The 18,120-nt window shown below is 37.5% G+C and overlaps 1 protein-coding gene across 1 annotated transcript in view; it reads right to left on the bottom strand.

Annotated features, from left to right (window-relative positions):
* BTAF1 (B-TFIID TATA-box binding protein associated factor 1) overlaps positions 1-18,120 on the bottom strand; it is a 153,111-nt gene that overhangs the window by 69,549 nt on the left and 65,442 nt on the right. Inside the window, exons 14-16 of the mRNA XM_007951258.2 lie at positions 8,000-8,104; positions 6,808-6,957; positions 5,961-6,103 (exon numbers count right to left, since the gene is read on the bottom strand). Of these exons, the coding sequence (XP_007949449.2) occupies positions 5,961-6,103; positions 6,808-6,957; positions 8,000-8,104 (398 nt within the window). The remainder of the gene's footprint in view (positions 1-5,960; positions 6,104-6,807; positions 6,958-7,999; positions 8,105-18,120) is intronic.

Below are 18,120 nucleotides of genomic sequence, written 5' to 3'. Positions count from 1 at the left end.
AGGTGCATCTCGCTGGGTTTTAAACACCAGAGGCTCAGCCTCAAAACTCACGTCTACATGTCACCACAGTAGGACAAACCGACAGACAAGTTTGTCTTGCTGTTGGAGACCTCTCGTACCACCCCCACCTGGGTCCCTGTGGATGACTGTTCCTCTGTCTGGCTTCCTGGCTTTTAATCCCCTTTCTCCTGCTCTTCTGGCCTGCTGCTTTGGGTGTCCCCGAGTTGTCCCTGGGGCTGACTCACACAGAATCCAATACTGTATCAAAAACATAATACACCATGATGAAGTAGGATTCATACTCAGTGTGCAGGGATGGTTCAAAAACAATTAATGTAATCCATCACATAAATAAAGGAACTGAATTTTATGATTATATCAATCGAAACAGAAAAAACATTGATAAAATCCATCACCCATTCCTGACAAAAACTCTCAGCAAAATAGGAATAGAAGGGAAATTCTTCAACATAATAAAGGGCATATATGCAAAAGTAACAGCTAATTTTATTCTCAATAGAAAGAGACTCAAAGCATTCTCTTTGTGAATGGTAACCAGACAAGGATCCCTCTATATCACATCTATGCAGCTTTGTGTTGGAAGTCCTTGCCAGGGCAGTAAGGCAAGAAAGAGAAATATGGGCAACAGAGGGCAACATCTGCACAGAGGAAATGCAGGACACACAGGAGTGTATAACTATGAGGGGCACGGAGGGGAGGGTTACTGGGCCAGGAGGGGAGGAAACTGGGTTAGGGTTGAGCCCTAATTTATGGGGAGTGAAAATAAATGGATATGTAATGTTGAATGAAAACAAACTCTGCTCTGTAAACTTGCACCTAAATCACAAATGGAAAAAAAAAAAAAAAAAAAACTCTAACCTTTACAAAAATAACACAAAAAAAAAAGAAAGAAAAATCACCCAGATTGGCGAAGTAGCAGTAAAACTATGCCTATTTGCATATGATAATGATCTTATACATAGAAACCCCAGAAACTCAGCAAGAAAACTACAGGAACTAATTAATAGATTCAGCAAAGTGGCAGGATACAAGATCAACATACAAAAATCAACTGGATTCCTCTACCTCAAGAAAGAGATCTCTAAAAAGGAAAAAATACCATTTATAATAGCTACCAAAAAGATAAAATACTTAAGAACACATCTCACCAGGGACACAAAAAGACCTATACCAATTACAAAACACTACATTTTAAGAATTGTACATAAAGAAAGAACATACCATGCACATGGATGGGAAGACTGAATATTGTGAAAATGTCAATACTACTCAAAGCATTATGTAGATTCAATGCAATTCTGATCTAGAGTTCATCAACATTATTTATGGACATGAAAAGGAAAAGACCACAGGCAAGCAAAGCACTACTAAAGAAGAACAAAATAGGAGTTCTCACATGCCCCAATCTCAAAACCTACTATGCAACCACAGTAGTCAAAACAGCCTGGTATTGGTACAACAATGACACACAGACCAGTGGAACAGAATTGAGAACCCAGAAATAGATCCATCCACCTATGGACAGCTGATCTTTGACAGAGGGCTCAAGCCCATTAAATGGGGAAGAGATAGTCTCTTTAACAAATACAACTGGCAAAACCAGATTATCCATTTGCAGAAAAACAAAACAAGATCCACACCTCACACCACATATAAAAATTAACTCAAGATGGACCAAAGACCTACATGTAACACTTAAAACTATTAAGTCCATCAAAGAGAAATAGGGGCAAACTTAGGGGACCTAATTTATGGCCTAGTCTATCAAATATAACCAAAAATGTGCAAACAGTAGAAGATAAACTTGATTACTGAGACATTCTAAAAATTAAATTCTTATGCACATCAAAAGACTTCTCCAAAAGAGTAAAAAAGAGAATCTATGGAGTAGAAAAAAAAAATTTGGCAATGACATTTCCCACAAGAGACTTATCTCTAAAATTTACAGAAAATGTCACACATCAGCATCAAGAAGGCAAATAATCCAATTCAAAAATGGGCAGAGGACATGAACAGACAATTCACCAAAGAAGATATTCAGGTGGCCAACAAACACATAAAAAATGCTCATGATCATTAGCTATTAGAGAGAATGCAAATCAAAACAACACTGAGAATTGGGATTCTCATACACTGCTGGTGGGACTGTGAAGTAATACAACCACTGTGGAAAGCAATATGGCGATTCCTTAGAAAGCTGGCATTGGAGATACAATTTAACCCAGCAATCCCATTACTTGGTACATATCCCAAAGAGGTGAAAGCCAGGCCAGAAACAGATATTATGCACACTCATGTTCATCACAGCACTATTTACAATAGCAAAAAGAAAACAACCTACCTGCCCATCAGCAGAAGAGTGGATGATCAAACTATGGTACAATAACATAATGGAATGCTATGCAGCACTAAGGGAGCTCTGGTAGCATAGTGGCTAAGACACTTGCCTGCTAACCAGACAGCTGGCAGTTCAAACCCACCAGCCACTCCTCGGAAGGAAGGTTGGGCAATCCTACTTCCGTAGTGATACTGCCTCAGAAACCCAAGGAGGGGTCGCTATGAGTCGGGGCCGACTCGACGGCACATAACAACAACAACAACATGCAGCACTAAAGAATAATGTAAGAGTCTGCAAAACACTGCATAACATGGATGAACTTGGAGGACATTATGCTCAGTGAAATAAGTCAATCACAGAAGGACAAATATAGTATTAGTTCGTTGTTGAGGAAGGTCAAGGAAAGGTATGTATATGGAGGGAAACTTTCTTTGTTGGTTGCCAGGGTTGGGAAGGGAGAGGAGGAAAGGGAACATTGCAAAAAAAAAAAAAAAAAAAAATGCACTGGCCCATGTCACTTTAGTTTTGTGTATTTCACAGTACATAAATTATATTTCAATAAATTGCATTTAACAAAAACCACTGAGATATCATCTCACCCCAGCATAACAGCAAAGAAAGTAACAAATGCTACTGAGGGTTTGGAGGGATTGGTACTCTCATACACTTTTGGTGGGACTGGAAAATGGTACAAACAGGAAAATGGTATGGCACTTCCTCAAAAAGTTGTAAAGAGAAATATCATTTGATCCAGCAATCCCATCACTAGGTATATATTCTAAAAAAGTGAGATCTGGGACATAAATACACACATACCCACGTTCATCACAGCCAGTATTTATGATAGCAAGGAGATGGAAACAACCTAAGTGACCAGCAACAGATGAAGGGATGAACAAACTATGATACATAAACACAATGAAATATTATGCAACATTAAAGAATAATGAAGAATCTGCAAAACACCTCATGAAACTGGAGGACATTATGCTGAGTGAGATAAGTCCATCACAGAAGGACAGACTGTATGAGTTCACTATTATAAAATGTCAAGGAATAGTTTAGGTTTACACAAAGGAAACTTTCTTTGTTGGTTATCAGAGATTATAGGACAGGAGATGGAAAGTTGCTAGGTAGGTAAGATACACCTATTGATTTGGGTGAAAGGAAAGGCAATATACCAAAAACAGGTGACCAGCACAATAGCACTGAAGAAGAGGAAGATATGGAGAGGTACACAAGAGATACAGACAACAAAGGTAAATATTATCACATATGGAATACTGCATTATCAGTAATAACAAACATTAATGAACATTAACAGATAGATACACAGATAGACAGGCAAGATGATCAGGTATGGGTGAATGGGAATATACCCACGACCACAAATAGGTTTGCCAGACAGTATTTCTACACATGTATTTATAGTACTAGTAGTATTCACTGCCACTGAGTTGGATACAACTCCTAGCGACCCCTCCTGGGGTTTTCAAGGTGGTACCACTATGGAAGTAGATTGCCCAATCTTCCTTCTGAGGAGTGGCTAGTGGGTTTAAACCACTAGCCTTCTGGTTAGCAGTCAAATGCCTTACGCACTATGCCACCAGAGCTCCCATGTATTTATATGGGCTATAAAAATGTCCATATATATAACAGAGCTAATGAGCAAAGTTATGATAACTTCTTAGCCATAACTAATACCTTGAAGGAGTGAGTCACTGGGCCTGTGGGCTTGGGACTATCATTGCAAGGGACATCAAGCTCTGTTGGCATAACACAGTACACAAAAACATTGTTCTACATCCTACTGTGGTGAGTAGTGAGTGAAGTCTTAAAAGCTTGAAAGTGGCCACCTAAGATTCAACTACTGGTCTCTCCTCATACAGAGCAAAGAACAGTGAAGGAAATTAAAGACGCAATGGAACAATTAGTTCCAGGAACCAGTGGGCCATGGGAACCTCAGCCTACACAACCCCGGGACCACTGCAACTCCTTGGAAAGGGATCAAAATTGAAAATCTTGGATAGAGTGGAAGACATAAAAAACATAAAGAAGACCAGGCTTAGTGATCTGATAGAGACCCCTAGTCACCCTTCAAGCTTGAAATGAACTCACTTCCATGGGTAATATTCAGGCCTACCAGGTGAATAATTACACTAGGGAGGTGCACTCCTTAGAACAATCAAACATTAGAGATTAGAAGGGCAGTATTTGCTCAAGGGGTAAGCTCAGAAGGCAGGAATACATAGGAAAGAAGGATACAAGGAAAAGGTAACCACAAGGAGGAACTGGAAATAAAGCTGTTACATTCTGGGGACTGCAATCAATATCACAAAGCAAAATGTGTATGAACTGTTGAACGGAAAATGAATTTGCTCTGTAAATTTTCACCCAAATTACAATGAAAAGGTGTTTTGTTTTGTTTTTTAAGAAAAAAGTGAAGAAAACCTACTGAAGAAGAAAATACCAAGAAATCATGTATCTGGTAAATTAACATCCAGAATTAAGAACTTCTAAACAACAAAAACACACGCAATCCAATACAACAATCCAATCAAAAAATGAGCAGGGGCCCTAAACAAACATTTCTCCAAAGACATACAAACGGCTACTGAGTATATGAAAAGATGCTTAACATTAAGGAAATGCATATCAAAACCACAATGAGATACCATTTCAAACCTACCAGGATAGCTATTTAAAAAACAAAAGAAAAGTAAACAGTAAGAGGTGGCAAGGAGGCAGTGAGTTTAGAACGCTTGTCCACATGTAAAATGGTACAGCAACCATGGAAGACATTTTGGAAGTTTCTCAAAAATTTAAACATAGAATTACCATATCACCTATAAATTCCATTCCTGAGCATATACTCAAAAACTTGAAAGCAGGGATTCAAACAAATACTTGTACAACTTTGTTCATTTCAGCATTATTCACAAAAGCTAGAAGGTGGAGATAACCCAAGTGTCCACCAACAGATGCATGAATAAACAAAACTTGGTTTATATATACAATGGAATATTATTCAGCCATAAAAAGAAATGAAGTTTTGATACATGTTATGACACAGATGAACCTTAAAAACCATTATGGTTAAGTGAAATAAGCCAAGCATAAAAGGACAAATACTGTACAATTCTCCTTATATGAAATATCTAAAATAGGCAAATGCATGGAGACAGAAAGTAGATTTAGGTATCTATACCAGGGGCTGGGTGGAGAGAAAAATGGGGAGTTATTGCTTAGTAAGTGGAGAACTTCTGTTTGGAATGATGAAAAATTTTAGAAATAGTGACGACAGTTGCATAAAACTGTGTAGTACAATTAATGTCACTGAAACGCACACCTAAAAATGGAAAAAATAAGAAGTTTTATGTTATATGTATCTTACCACAATAGAATTAAAAAAGCAAAAAAGGAATAATAAAGTTTTTTAATTAAAAAACATTTTCTTACTCTTTAATTCCGTCTTATTCTGTGATAAGCATGAGAAAGGAAAGATTAACAATCACATCACAGGAATAATTTGGTTACGTGAACTTTGAAGCAAGGCCAGACTCATGCATTTATGATTATCTGGCCCTTGGAGCATACTTACTTGGCTGCCATCATTCTGGCCCGCATAACCACAAAATCCCTGGTGGCTGGGTCTTCCATGATAGTGTCTGCACCTGCAATATACTCTTGAAGTACTTCTTTACTCTGGCTTTGGCCTTGGCGTACCTTACCACCTATTTTTTCCTAGAAGGAAAGAGAAAAATAAATATTAAGCATTAAAATGGGCAAGACTAAAAATACTACCCTTTGGCATAAGCCTAGTAAAAAAAAAATAGTTCTTTTCACAAAATTTTAACAGATAAAAATTACTATGCATTTTGCCAAGGTTTTAATAATAACCTCCCATTAAACAAAAAACCAAACTCACTGCCATTGAGTCAATTCCGACTCATAGCAACCCCACTGGGTTGCCAAGGTGGCAAATCTTTACGGAAGTAGATTGTCCCATCTTCCTTGCGTGGAGTGGCTGGTGGGTTTAAACCGCCAACCTTCTACTTAGCAGTCAAATGCCATAAGCACTGTGCCACCAGAGCTCTCTAACTACTACTTCTTTTTGTTTTAAAATCTTACCATAAGTGTGATTTTCCTAATTTAATATAAGTAATAATAACTGTTCTCATGTTAAATTACTAAAAATCAAACTAGATATTTAAAAAAAAAAAAAACCACTGCCACTGAGTCAATTAGAACTTACAGTGACTCCCGTTTGATTTCCAAGACAGTAAATCTTTATGAAAATAGACTGCCTTATCTTTCTTCTGTGGAGTGGCTGGCACTGTGCTACCAGAGTTACTATAAGTAAGGTATACATAAAGCACCCATATTGTCAGCATATTAATAATTATGAGCTGAACATACAAATACATTATATGTCCCTCTAAACTTACCTTGGCTCTAGCTTTTACTTCTAGCAACATATTTAAATCAATAGGCAAATGAGAAGGCTGCATCATTAAGCAAAGCCAAGCGCCCATCCATGGGCATGCAGCTGCTACAAGGTATTGTACTGAAGCCTTGCTCAACAGTTCCATCCAAACCTACAGAATAAAAGGAAAACATGAAAATTATGTTTTTCTAATAAGTGTAATAAAACCTAACACTTATTTTTAGGTATCTTTAGTTAAGAAAAAGGAAGAAATACTACAGTGAATAATTTTAAAATTTAATAAAGAGCCTTATTTTGAAACACTGTAAGTTTTGACAGAGTTACTACTAAAAAAAGTGAACCAAAAATACAAAAAAATATTTTTTCAATATATTATGAAAATCATTTGACATGAAATATAGCTGTAAAAATAACTGGGAGTTTTGAATCTCAGTAAGTCACTGAAATCTTTTGCATGTCATAAAGCTCAATACAAAATCTGTCCTATATTCAACACATACTTCAAGATACATGAATAGCTCCTGATAAATATCCTCTGCTCAATTTAGAGGTAGAAATATCCTAGTATAAATTAAGAATAGTGTAAGTCTTCACTCATAATCGTACTCAGTAACTTTCTTAATACTTAACATTAAATAGGATATGACCAGCATGTAGAAATACCACCACTATTAATTCAAGTTTGTTAACAATGTGTCACCTCAGAGGCTAACAATTCAAGACTAACTTAACAGATTCTAAAGGTATTCCCCCTATAAATGCTATTAAATATATCAAATGGTTCTTTCTTTAAATATTCCAATGCGTTATGGCCAATCTTGCTAAGTTAAAAAAAAAAAAAAGTGTAAGTCTAAACTATGACAATCAGATTCTGTGTATTACCAACAGATAGTATGCAGGATTAGTACTTATACTGATAAATGACAAAATAAGTAATGAAGAATAGCAGTCTTCATTTTATACAGAGTCTATTAGAAAGTATTAAAACACTTTCCTAACACATCATACTGTAAAAGAAAGAAAATCAAGACTTACATATTATATTCCAAAAAAGCCCTATTTTTTGTGTCATCTTGGGTGATTTATAATATATTAAAGCTCCTGACGCTCACTACAGTAATCATGAAAATTATTTCTTAAAAATCTACAAAGTTATAAGAAAAGGAATACAGATAGGTATATTTACTGGGTACCTTGTGAATGAGGTCGAGAATTTCCTGGCTGCTTTCTAAAACACAAAACTGGAAAATATGTCGCAGCATATCAGGCAGGATAGGTATAAGCCAAGATGAAGAATTCTGAAAACAAAAAAACAGAATCAAAGCTATAACATATCATTCTTGGGTATCAGCTTATCTGAAGAGCTGTAAGTTAAATAATGAAAAGATTATATGACTATCAAAAAGGTTCAACTGGTAGTAAATTTTAGAGCAACAAGTTGTATATTATTCTAGTGGTCTGGAGAAATTAAATAGCATATAATCTCTAGGGAACTACAGAAAGGCTGACTATGATTAACAACACTAAACTTTTGCCGCAAAAAAAGGTGAAATCATCATTTATAAGAAAACTCTTAACCAGCAAACCACATGCAAGTAACCCGTTTTTTGAAAGTTCGCTTTATGCCACTTCGTTTTTATGGGAGACCTACATTAGTACCAGTTTTCCCTAACCAAAAGAAATCTAGAGAGAATTTTCACTTTTACAAAAAAAAAAAAAAAGGGTGAAGAGTAAAACTAGCATTCAGTACTTATTTAGCAGGAGGCCTTTCAAGAAACAGCATGCACGTAGAGCAATGAGTGTGGTGGCATCTCCAAGCTTCTTCCTTGAGAATGACACTGTACATGTATTATTTCTACTTTATATAGGCTGTGTATTTATCATATTGTTCCTGCTTCTACTATAATGTTAGTTTTATTTTAGGTTTTAATTGTATGGTATGATTTGGTAGGTTATTTTTATTACTCTGGGAACGCTCAAAAACTTTTCCCATATAAATTAACAGTAACTGCTTCTTCCCTTTCTGCCACTTTGGCTTACAAGTGCTTTTACAGGAACACTCTACTTCTGGACGGGGAGAAACCTGTATCACTGCTGTTTGTCAAGTCACCTTGACAAATGATCAGATTATTGCTGCTGTGTCAGATGATCAGTGCTTGAATTCTATGTGATCACCAGTAATGCAATAAATACTAAAAATTGACAATCTGAGTGAAATAAGTCAATCACAAAAAGATAAATATATGATAAATACTATTTTTAAAAGTCAAGAAAAGATTCATATATATAAAGAAACGTTCATTGATGGTTACTAAAGATGCGAGGGGGGAAAGTAGATAAGTAACTACAAAGTAAACATGTAGTTATGGGGATGAAGGTATGAAAAGTTATTTAATAAGGGGAGGGCAGTACAACATAAGTAGCAAAGGAAATCAATAGGAAATGCACAAGAGTAAAAAACAACAAAGTAAGTATTATCATACACACAATCCTGCAATAATAGTAGTAACAAAACTACACCGATGAGTAGATACATAAGTAGACTTGGAAGCCAAAAGATGTGGGAAGGCAAATGGACATATACCCACAAGTATATAAAGGCTTGGCAGAGGATATTTCTACATATGTACTTGTATGTGCATTAAACATATCCAAGGATAGTGTAAAGTACACAGAGAGCAAAGAAAATTTCTTAGCTATAACACCTTGAGGTAATGACTCACTGGGCTTGGGAACTTAGAACCACAGTTTTGGGGGACAGTTAAATCACTGACATAACACAGTTCACAAAGACAGTGTTCTAAATCTCACTTCAGCGAACAGTGACTGGGGTCTTAAACCTTGTGAATGGCCATCTAAGATCTAACTGTTGGTCTCTCCTTTCAAGAGCAAAGAGTGAAGAAAATAAAAGTCTCAAGGAAGCAATCAGTCCAAAGGACTAATAATCTCTCTTCAATTTTCATTTTCCCCATCATATTTACTAATTCTGTCCTTCTGTCTCCATCCTATTCACTAGAAATCCAAACAGCTGTTTATAGATCCCAAAAAGTCACATTACAGAGAAAGATCTTTTATATTTATAACCAACAAACGTTATGTAAAATTCTCAGGCCACAAACTCTTTTACTCTAACTAAAGTCTACTTTATGAACAAAACAACAGAATATATAGGTCAACATCCTCGCAGGAACTGCTATTTGAAATGCAGTTTCCTAGTAGCATATAGCTTCCTGCTTGGTACAAGATATAAAATAAGACAAAACATCTATCTGTGGGCCAAATTCAGTCCAGCTAAACAATTAGGCGTAAAGAGAGGTAGTATCTCCATTTCAAATATGGTTGCCTAACAGTAATATAGGAGCTCTGGTAGCATAGTGCGTAAGGCACTTGACTGCTAACCAGAAGGCTGGCGGTTCAAACCCACCAGCCACTCCTCAGAAGGAAGGTTGGGCATTCCTACTTCCATAGTGATACTGCCTCGGAAACCCAAGGACAGGTCGCTATGAGTCGGGGCCGACTCGATGGCAAATAACAACAGTAATATGGCATTCTGTAGTTCCTTAAAACTTTGCAAGGCACAACTGGTCTCTATTTGCCTGGAGCAATAAAAAAAAAGAAAGAGAGAAAGAAAATCTGGAAAAGGAGGGTATGGATTATGTGGTTAATTGCTCCATGAACAACTGCCTCCCTTGTCATGAAAGCAGAAAAACTGGATAGTGCCTGGCTACTACTACTGAATATCTGATCGAAGATTGTACAAAAGACTTCTGATCAAAAGGGGGAAAATGCAGAATAGAATTTCACATTCTCATGGATCCCAGACTTCCTACTGATCTGAAATAATCCTCAAACCTTAAACTAAAAATATCCCCTAAAGTATTCTTAAAACCACAACAGCTCAGGTTAACTAGTAAAAAATACTTGCCTTGAGAATTGTGTTTTGTAAGAACTCTCTATATGGGATCAAAATGACAATACCAACTTGAAAAATTAGACAGAAACCTTAGTGGGCAGTAAGAAGTTCCAGTAAGATGGTGGAATAGGAAGACAAACTACACAGACCCTCTTCAACAAAGAAAGGAAGAATCAATTAATACAGATACAGAAGATAATCTTGGAGCCTGGAGGGGTCACCGTAAGTCGGGTCCGACTCGAAGACACACACAACAATCTGACCTTTGAAAGGAAGGATACAGAAGTGGACTAAACTCTAACTGGTAGAAGAACCTGCATGAAAACACTGAAAAAGGACACATACAGAGCTGTGGACTGTTAGCAACCCTGACAGCATGGACAGCTTCAAAAGTGCCAAGTAGCGTTGTTGTTGTTGTTGTTGTTATGTGCCATTGAGTCGGCCTCAACTCATAGCGACCCCTCCTTGGGTTTCCGAGGCAGTATCACTACGGAAGTAGATTGCCCAACCTTCCTTCTGAGGAGTGGCTAGTGGGTTTGAACCGCCAGCCTTGTGGTTAGCAGTCAAGTGCCTTAGGCACTATGCTACCAGAGCTCCCCAAGTAGCATTAGGACCTAAGAATTGACCCAAAAATCAGCCCTGCTAGCCAGGGGCTGCATGGAGGTCTACACTGGTAGCTGGTGAATAAAAGGGTAAGCAATAAAGAGGGAGACTAGCTGAGTTGTCGACTTTTGGCTGTCCAGAGGGTACAGCCATTTTGAATGCTTACAAGCAGTTCAACCATTTTGAATATTTAAAGTGAACAGTGTTCTCTCAGACTCCAGGGACCTAGGAATAGGCTCCGCCTGCTGGGGACCACAAGTACATTCCAGATACTGAGGAAGGGAAAGGTGCGACATTTCCCTTGTTACTCTTATATCCCACACCCTCTTGGTGAATGGAGGTGTGGCTATCCCTCACTCCCAACCATCTTATGGGCCAGCAGGAATTCCATTCCAGTCTGTGTGTTCTGATGGAGCCGGGTGACCTGCCCTGCCTAGACTATTTTTTTTTTTTTTCTTTTTTCTTTTAGTTTCTTTGTTTTGTCTGTTTTGTAATTCTTACTTTCTTTTTCTTTTATTTTTGGTCCTTTTTATTAAATTCTTTCTTCTTTCCTTTCCAGGTTCTAGTTTTTGGCTTTTTCTCTCTTCCCTTTTCCTAGTTCCCACTTTTTTTCTTCCTTGTGGTTCTCCCCATTCCTTGTTTTTCTTTTCTTTTTTTTAAATTGTGATTTGGGTCAAAATTTACAGAACAAATTCACTTTCCATAGAGCAGTTCACATATGCTTTGTCTCGTGACAATGACCACAATTCACCAAAATGCAACAACTCCCATCCCACTTCCAACAGTCACCTCTTCCCCATGTCCATCCCTCCATACACCCCAGCCTCTTGAGCTGTGTCCCTGTGCATAAACAGCTTTTCTTTCTCCCATAATTGTTCTCTCCAAGTAGTGTATCTACCGCAGGTAAATGTTCAACTCCTATGCCTGTCTTTTGTTTGGCTGGAAGCCACAGCTGTGGGTTCATTTCCAGACCTGAAGGGCTAGAGGCCATAGTCTCAGTGGTTCCAACAGGCTCTATCAGACCAGCAAACCAAGTCTCCCCACCTTCTTTTTCCTTCCCAAATGATTTTGAGTTTTGTTCCACATTGTTCTCCCTCTCTAAACAGGATCTCCAGCATAGATCCCCCTACGAGTGGTTGACAGTGATAGCCAGGCACCATCTAGATCTTCTGGTCTCATAGTCGTATAGGCTGTGGATCGCATGGTACACCAGTCGCTAGGACTAACTGTTCCCATGAACTTTGGTTTTCTTCATTCTTCTTTGCTCTGGATGAGGAGAAACCCATTGATGCATCTAGATGGCTGCTTGCAAGCTTTTAAGATCCCAGTTGCTACTTGGAAAAGTAGGAGATGAAACAATGTTTTCGGTAGTACATTATACCAATTGAGCTTGATATCCCCTGTGACTATGGTCCTGAGTCCACAAGTTCAACTACTCAGTCCCTCAGGTAGGTGACTGTGACCAAGAAGTGACTACAACCTTGTGCCTTGTCAGCTCTACTATACACCTGGCAATTCAGATCATACAAATACCCTTATTGGACCATTGTCTGCCAACCCTATACATGGTCTTGGGTACACTCCCCACTTCATAGACATACCTAAATAGTTAAGCCTGTCCACCCATCTATCCACCCATATACCCATGTTTGCCTTCACTGATAACACAGTACTGTATGTGCAAAAGGGTTCATATTTATTGTCTGAACCTCCCGTGCAGCTCTCTATGTCTTCCTCTTCCTCAATGCCACCATGATCACTCACACTTGGTACACTGTCCTTTTCTTCACCCAAATCAATACTTATCTCTACCTATCTAACAATGTTCCCTACCTTTCCCTCCCACCCCTGGTAACCAACAAAGAAAATTTCCTTCCATAGATAAACCTTTCCTTGACTTTTCCAATAATGGATTAATACAATATTTGTCCTTCTGTGATCAGCTTACTTCACTCAGAATAATGTCCTCCAAGTTCATCCACGTTATGCGGTGTTTTGCAGATTCTAGGTTATTCTTTAAGGTTGCACAGTATTCCACTGTATGTATGTACCAAAGTTTGGTTATCATCCCACAGTTGATGGACACCTCGGTTGTTTCCAAGTTTTAGCTACTGTAAACAGTGCTGTGATGAACATGGGTGTGCATATGTCTGTTCTTGTCATGGCTCTCACTTCTTTAGGGTATATACCTAGTAATGGAATGGCTGGGTCAAATGGTGTTTCTAATTCCAACTTTTGAAGGAATCACCATACTGCTTTCCACAATGGTTGTACCATTTTACACTCCCACCAGCAATGTATGAGAGTCCCAATCTCTCCACAACTTCACCAGCATTTGTTATTTTCTGTCTTGTTGAACTTTGCTACTAGTGCTGGAGCAAGATGGTATCTCATTGTTGTTTTGATTTGCATCGCTCTAACGGCTAATGATCATGAGCATTTCTTCATATGTTTTGTTGGCTGCCTGAATACCCTCCTGGGTGAAGTGTCTATTCATGTCTTCTATTTTTTAATTAGATTATTTGTCTTTCTGTTATTGAGGTATTGGACTTTCTATACATTCTAGAGATAAGTCCCTTGTCAGATATGTCATTGCCAAATATTTTTTCCCAATCTATAGGTTCTCTTTTGCCTCTTTTGGACAAGTCTTTGGAAGCACATAAAAATATGCTTTTTGGAAGGTCCCATTCATCTAGTTTCTCTTCTGCTGTCTGTGCATTTTGGGTTATGCTTGATAGTCTATTTATGCCATATATTAGGGCCCCTAAATTTGCCCCTAGTTTTTCTTTAAGGAACTCTATCGTTTTAGGTTTCACATTTAAGTCTTTGATCCTTCTGGAGTTAGTTTTTGGGTATGGTGTGAGTACACATCTTGTCTCATTTTTCTGCAAATGGATCTCCAGTTTTGCCAGCATTGTTTATTAAACAAACATTCCCTTCCCCATTTAATGGATTTCAGCCCTTTGTCAAAGATCAGCTGACCTTAACTCGATGGATCTATTTCTGGGTTATCAATTCTATTCCATTGGTCTATGTGTCTGTGATAATACCAATACCAGGCAGTTTTGACTACTGTGGCTGTAGAGTAGGTTTTGATATCTGGCAATGTGAGACCTCCTACTTTGTTCTTCTTCAATAGTGCTTTGCTTATCCGAGGTCTCTTTCCTTTCCATATAAAGTTAGTGACTGTTTTTTCCATAACCTTAAAGAATGTTGATGGGATCTGGATTGGGATTGCATTTAATGTGTAGATTGCTTTGGGTAAAACTGACATTTTCACAATGTTCTATCTTCCTATCCATGGGCATCGGTTGTTCTTCCATTTATGTAGCTCTCTTATGGTTTTCTGAAGTAGTTTTTTATAGCTTCCTTTGTACAGGTATTTTGTGTCCTTGGTTAGACTTATTCTCAAGTATTTTATTTTTTGGTAGCTATTGTAAATGTTATTGATTTCATTTTCAGCAAACTCTTTGCTAGTGCAAAGGAATCCAACTGATTTTTGGATGTTGATCTTGTAGTATCCTGCCACAATGCTATATCTCTCAATTAGTTCCAGTAGATTTTTGACTCTCTTGGGTTTTCTAGGTATAGGATCATATCATCAGCAAATAGGGATAGCTTTACTTCTTCCGTAACAATGTGGATGCCTTTTATTTCCCTTTCTTGCCTTATGGCCCTTGCCAGGACTTCCAATATGATGTTGAATAGAAGTGGTAGTACAGGACATCCTTGTCTAGTTCCTGTTCACAAGAGGAATGGTTTCAGTCTGTCTCCATTGAATATAATGCTGGCTGTTGGTTTTGCATGTTGTTGTTATGTGCCGTCGAGTCAGCCCTGACTCATAGCGACCCCTCCTTGGGTTTCCGAGGCAGTATCACTACGGAAGTAGGATTGCCCAACCTTCCTTCCGAGGAGTGGCTGGTGGGTTTGAACCGCCAGCCTTCTGGTTAGCAGTCAAGTGCCTTAGCCACTATGCTACCAGAGCTCCCGTTGGTTTTGCATAGATCCCCTTTATTATGTTGAGAAATGTCTCTTCTATTCCTATTTTGCTGAGAGTTTTGATCAGGAATTGGTGTTGGATTTTATCAAATGCCTTTTCTGCATCAATTGAAATGATCATGTGGTTCTTCTCCTTTGTTTTCTTTATGCAGTGGATGGCCATGATTGTTTTTCTAATGTTGAACTATCTTGCATACCTGATTATGAACCCCACTTGGTCATAATGAATGATTTTCTTGATATGTTGTTGGAATCTATTAGCTAGGATTTTGTTGAAGATTTTTGCATCTATATTCTTGAGGGATACTGGTCTGTAGCTTTCCTTTTGAGTGATGTCTTTGCCTGGTTTTGGTACCAAGGTTATGCATGCTTCATAAAATGAGTTAGGGAGGATTCCATCCTTTTCTATGTTCTGGAATAGTTTGAATAGGATTGGTGTCAGTTCTTCCCTGAATCTTTGGTAGAATTCTCCAGTGAAACCGTCTGGGCCAGGACTTTCTTTTTTGGGAATTTTTCGATCACCTGTTCAATTTCTTCTTTGTTATGGATCTGTTCAACTTTTCCACATCAGTCTGTGTTAGTTTAGGTAACTGGTGTGTTTCTAGAAATCTGTCCACTTCTTCCAGATTTTCAAATTTGTTAAGAGTACAGTTCTTCCTAGTATCCTGATAGTATCCTTTTTAGATCAGTTGATTCTGTTCTTATGTCACCCGTTTTGTTTCTTATTCATGTCATTCGTATTCTCTCCCTCTTTTCCTTTGTTAAATTTGCCAGTTGTTTGTCAATTTTATTGATCTTTTCAAAAATTCAACTTCTGCTCTTGTTGATTTTTTTTTCTATTGCCTTTCTATTTTCTGTTTCAATGATTTCTGCTTGAATCTTTATTATTTCCTTTCTTCTGGTGACCACAGGCTTTTCTTGATGTTCTTTTTCTAACTGTTGGAGATGTTGGTTTAAAGTGTTGATTTTGGCTCTTTCTTCTCTTTTGATGTGCGCATCTATTGCTATAAATTGGCCTCTGATAAATGCTTTTGCCATGTCCCAAAGATTTTGGTAGGTTGTTTCCATTCTCATTTGATTCAAGGAATTTTTGAATTTCAATTTTTATTTATTGTCTTACCCAGTCTCTCTCAAGGAGGTTGTTGTTCAGTTTCCATGTGTGTACGCTTTTACCATTGATTTTCCTATTGTTGATTTCTAATTTGATAGAATTATGATCTGAGAACATGCTTTGCAGTATTTCAATGCTTTTTAATTTATTAAGCCTTGCTTTATGTCCTAACATATGGTCTATCATGGAAAACGTTCCATGTGCGCTGGAAAAGAATGTATACTGTACTGTTGTTGGGTGAAGTGCTCTGTAGATGTCTATAAGGTCAAGTTGGTGGATTGTATTGTTTGGCTCGTTTGAATCTTTGTTGAGTTTCTTTCCAGTTCTATCTTTCTCTGAAAGTGGTATGTTAAAGTTTCCCACTATGACTGTGGAGTCATCTATTTGTCTTTTCAACTCTTTTAAAGTCCCTTTCATTGGGTCCATAGATATTAATTATGGTTATATATTCTTGTTCAATTGATCCTTTAATCATTATATAATGTCCTTCTTTGTCTCATATGGTGGTTTTTGTCTTAAAGTCAATTTGATCAGAAATTATTATTGCCACTCCTGCTCTTTTACAGTTGCCATTTGCTTGATATATCTTTCTCCAATCTTTGATTTTTAATCTATTTTTGTCTTTGTCTCTAAGGTGTGCTCTTGTAGACAACATATTGATAGGTTTTGTTTTTTATCCAATCTGCAACTCTCCGTCTCTTATGTGGTGCATTTAATCCATTAATATTCAGTGTAACTATTGACAAGTATGAATTGGTTGCTGTCATTTCGTTATGTGTTTTTTCATGGTGCCCCTGGTTTCTTTGTTCCATATTATTTTCTGTGTTGTGCTCATTGTGTTTATGAATCGTGTTATCATTTCCTTTGTTGTTGCTGTTTTAGTATTTGCTGAATATTTGTGCTTGTCCCCTTTTTTACTGTGATGTGAAGGTTTATCATTTTTCTTTAAGGTTACCCAGTGATTTATAATTTTCTCCCCAAGATTAGAACAGTCCATTCTGTCTTGCAACTCTCTTGACCTCCTCACCATTTAGAAGTTCTGTTAACTTCACAGTATTTTCCCTCTTTTTGGTTTGTAGTTGTCCTAACTTGCCAGTTGGTATCTCTAGTTCCTGTTTACAATCTTGTAAGCTTATTTTACTTTGGATATGTCCATAGCTGTGGTTTCTGGGTTATGTCATCTTGTGTATTAATGGTCAGTTGCTATTTGCTATTTTGGTTCTCTGTTTAAATGACTCCCTGTAGTATCTCTTATAAGGTTAGTCTGGTTTTAACAAATTCCCTTAGTTTCTGTTTATTTGGAAGTCTCCTAATTTCACCATCATATTTGAGGGACAATTTTGCTGGGTATGTAATTCTTGGTTGAAAATTTTTCTCTTTCAGGGTTTTATATATACCATCCCATTGCCTTCTCACTTGCATGGTTTCTGCTGAGAAATCAGAGCTTATTCTTACTGGCCGTCCTTTGTAGGTAACTTTTTGTTTTTCCCGTACTGCTTTCAGGATTCTGTCTTTGTGTTTGGTTTTGATGAGTTTGATGATGATGTCTCTTGGTAATTTTCTTTTGGGGTCTATCCTGTTTGGGGTTCGTTGGACTTCCTGAATGGATATATTCTCATCTTTTATCATATCAGGGAAGTTCTCCACCAACAAATATTGGACAATTTTCTCAGTGGTTTTCTTTTTCT

The sequence above is a fragment of the Orycteropus afer genome, unplaced genomic scaffold (assembly GCF_000298275.1).
Source record: "Orycteropus afer afer isolate SDZICR_OR568_19922 unplaced genomic scaffold, OryAfe1.0 scaffold00293, whole genome shotgun sequence".
Taxonomy (NCBI): Eukaryota; Metazoa; Chordata; class Mammalia; order Tubulidentata; family Orycteropodidae; genus Orycteropus; species Orycteropus afer.
The sequence above is the reverse complement of the archived record's forward strand: the minus strand, read 5'-3'. Positions and strand labels throughout refer to the sequence as shown.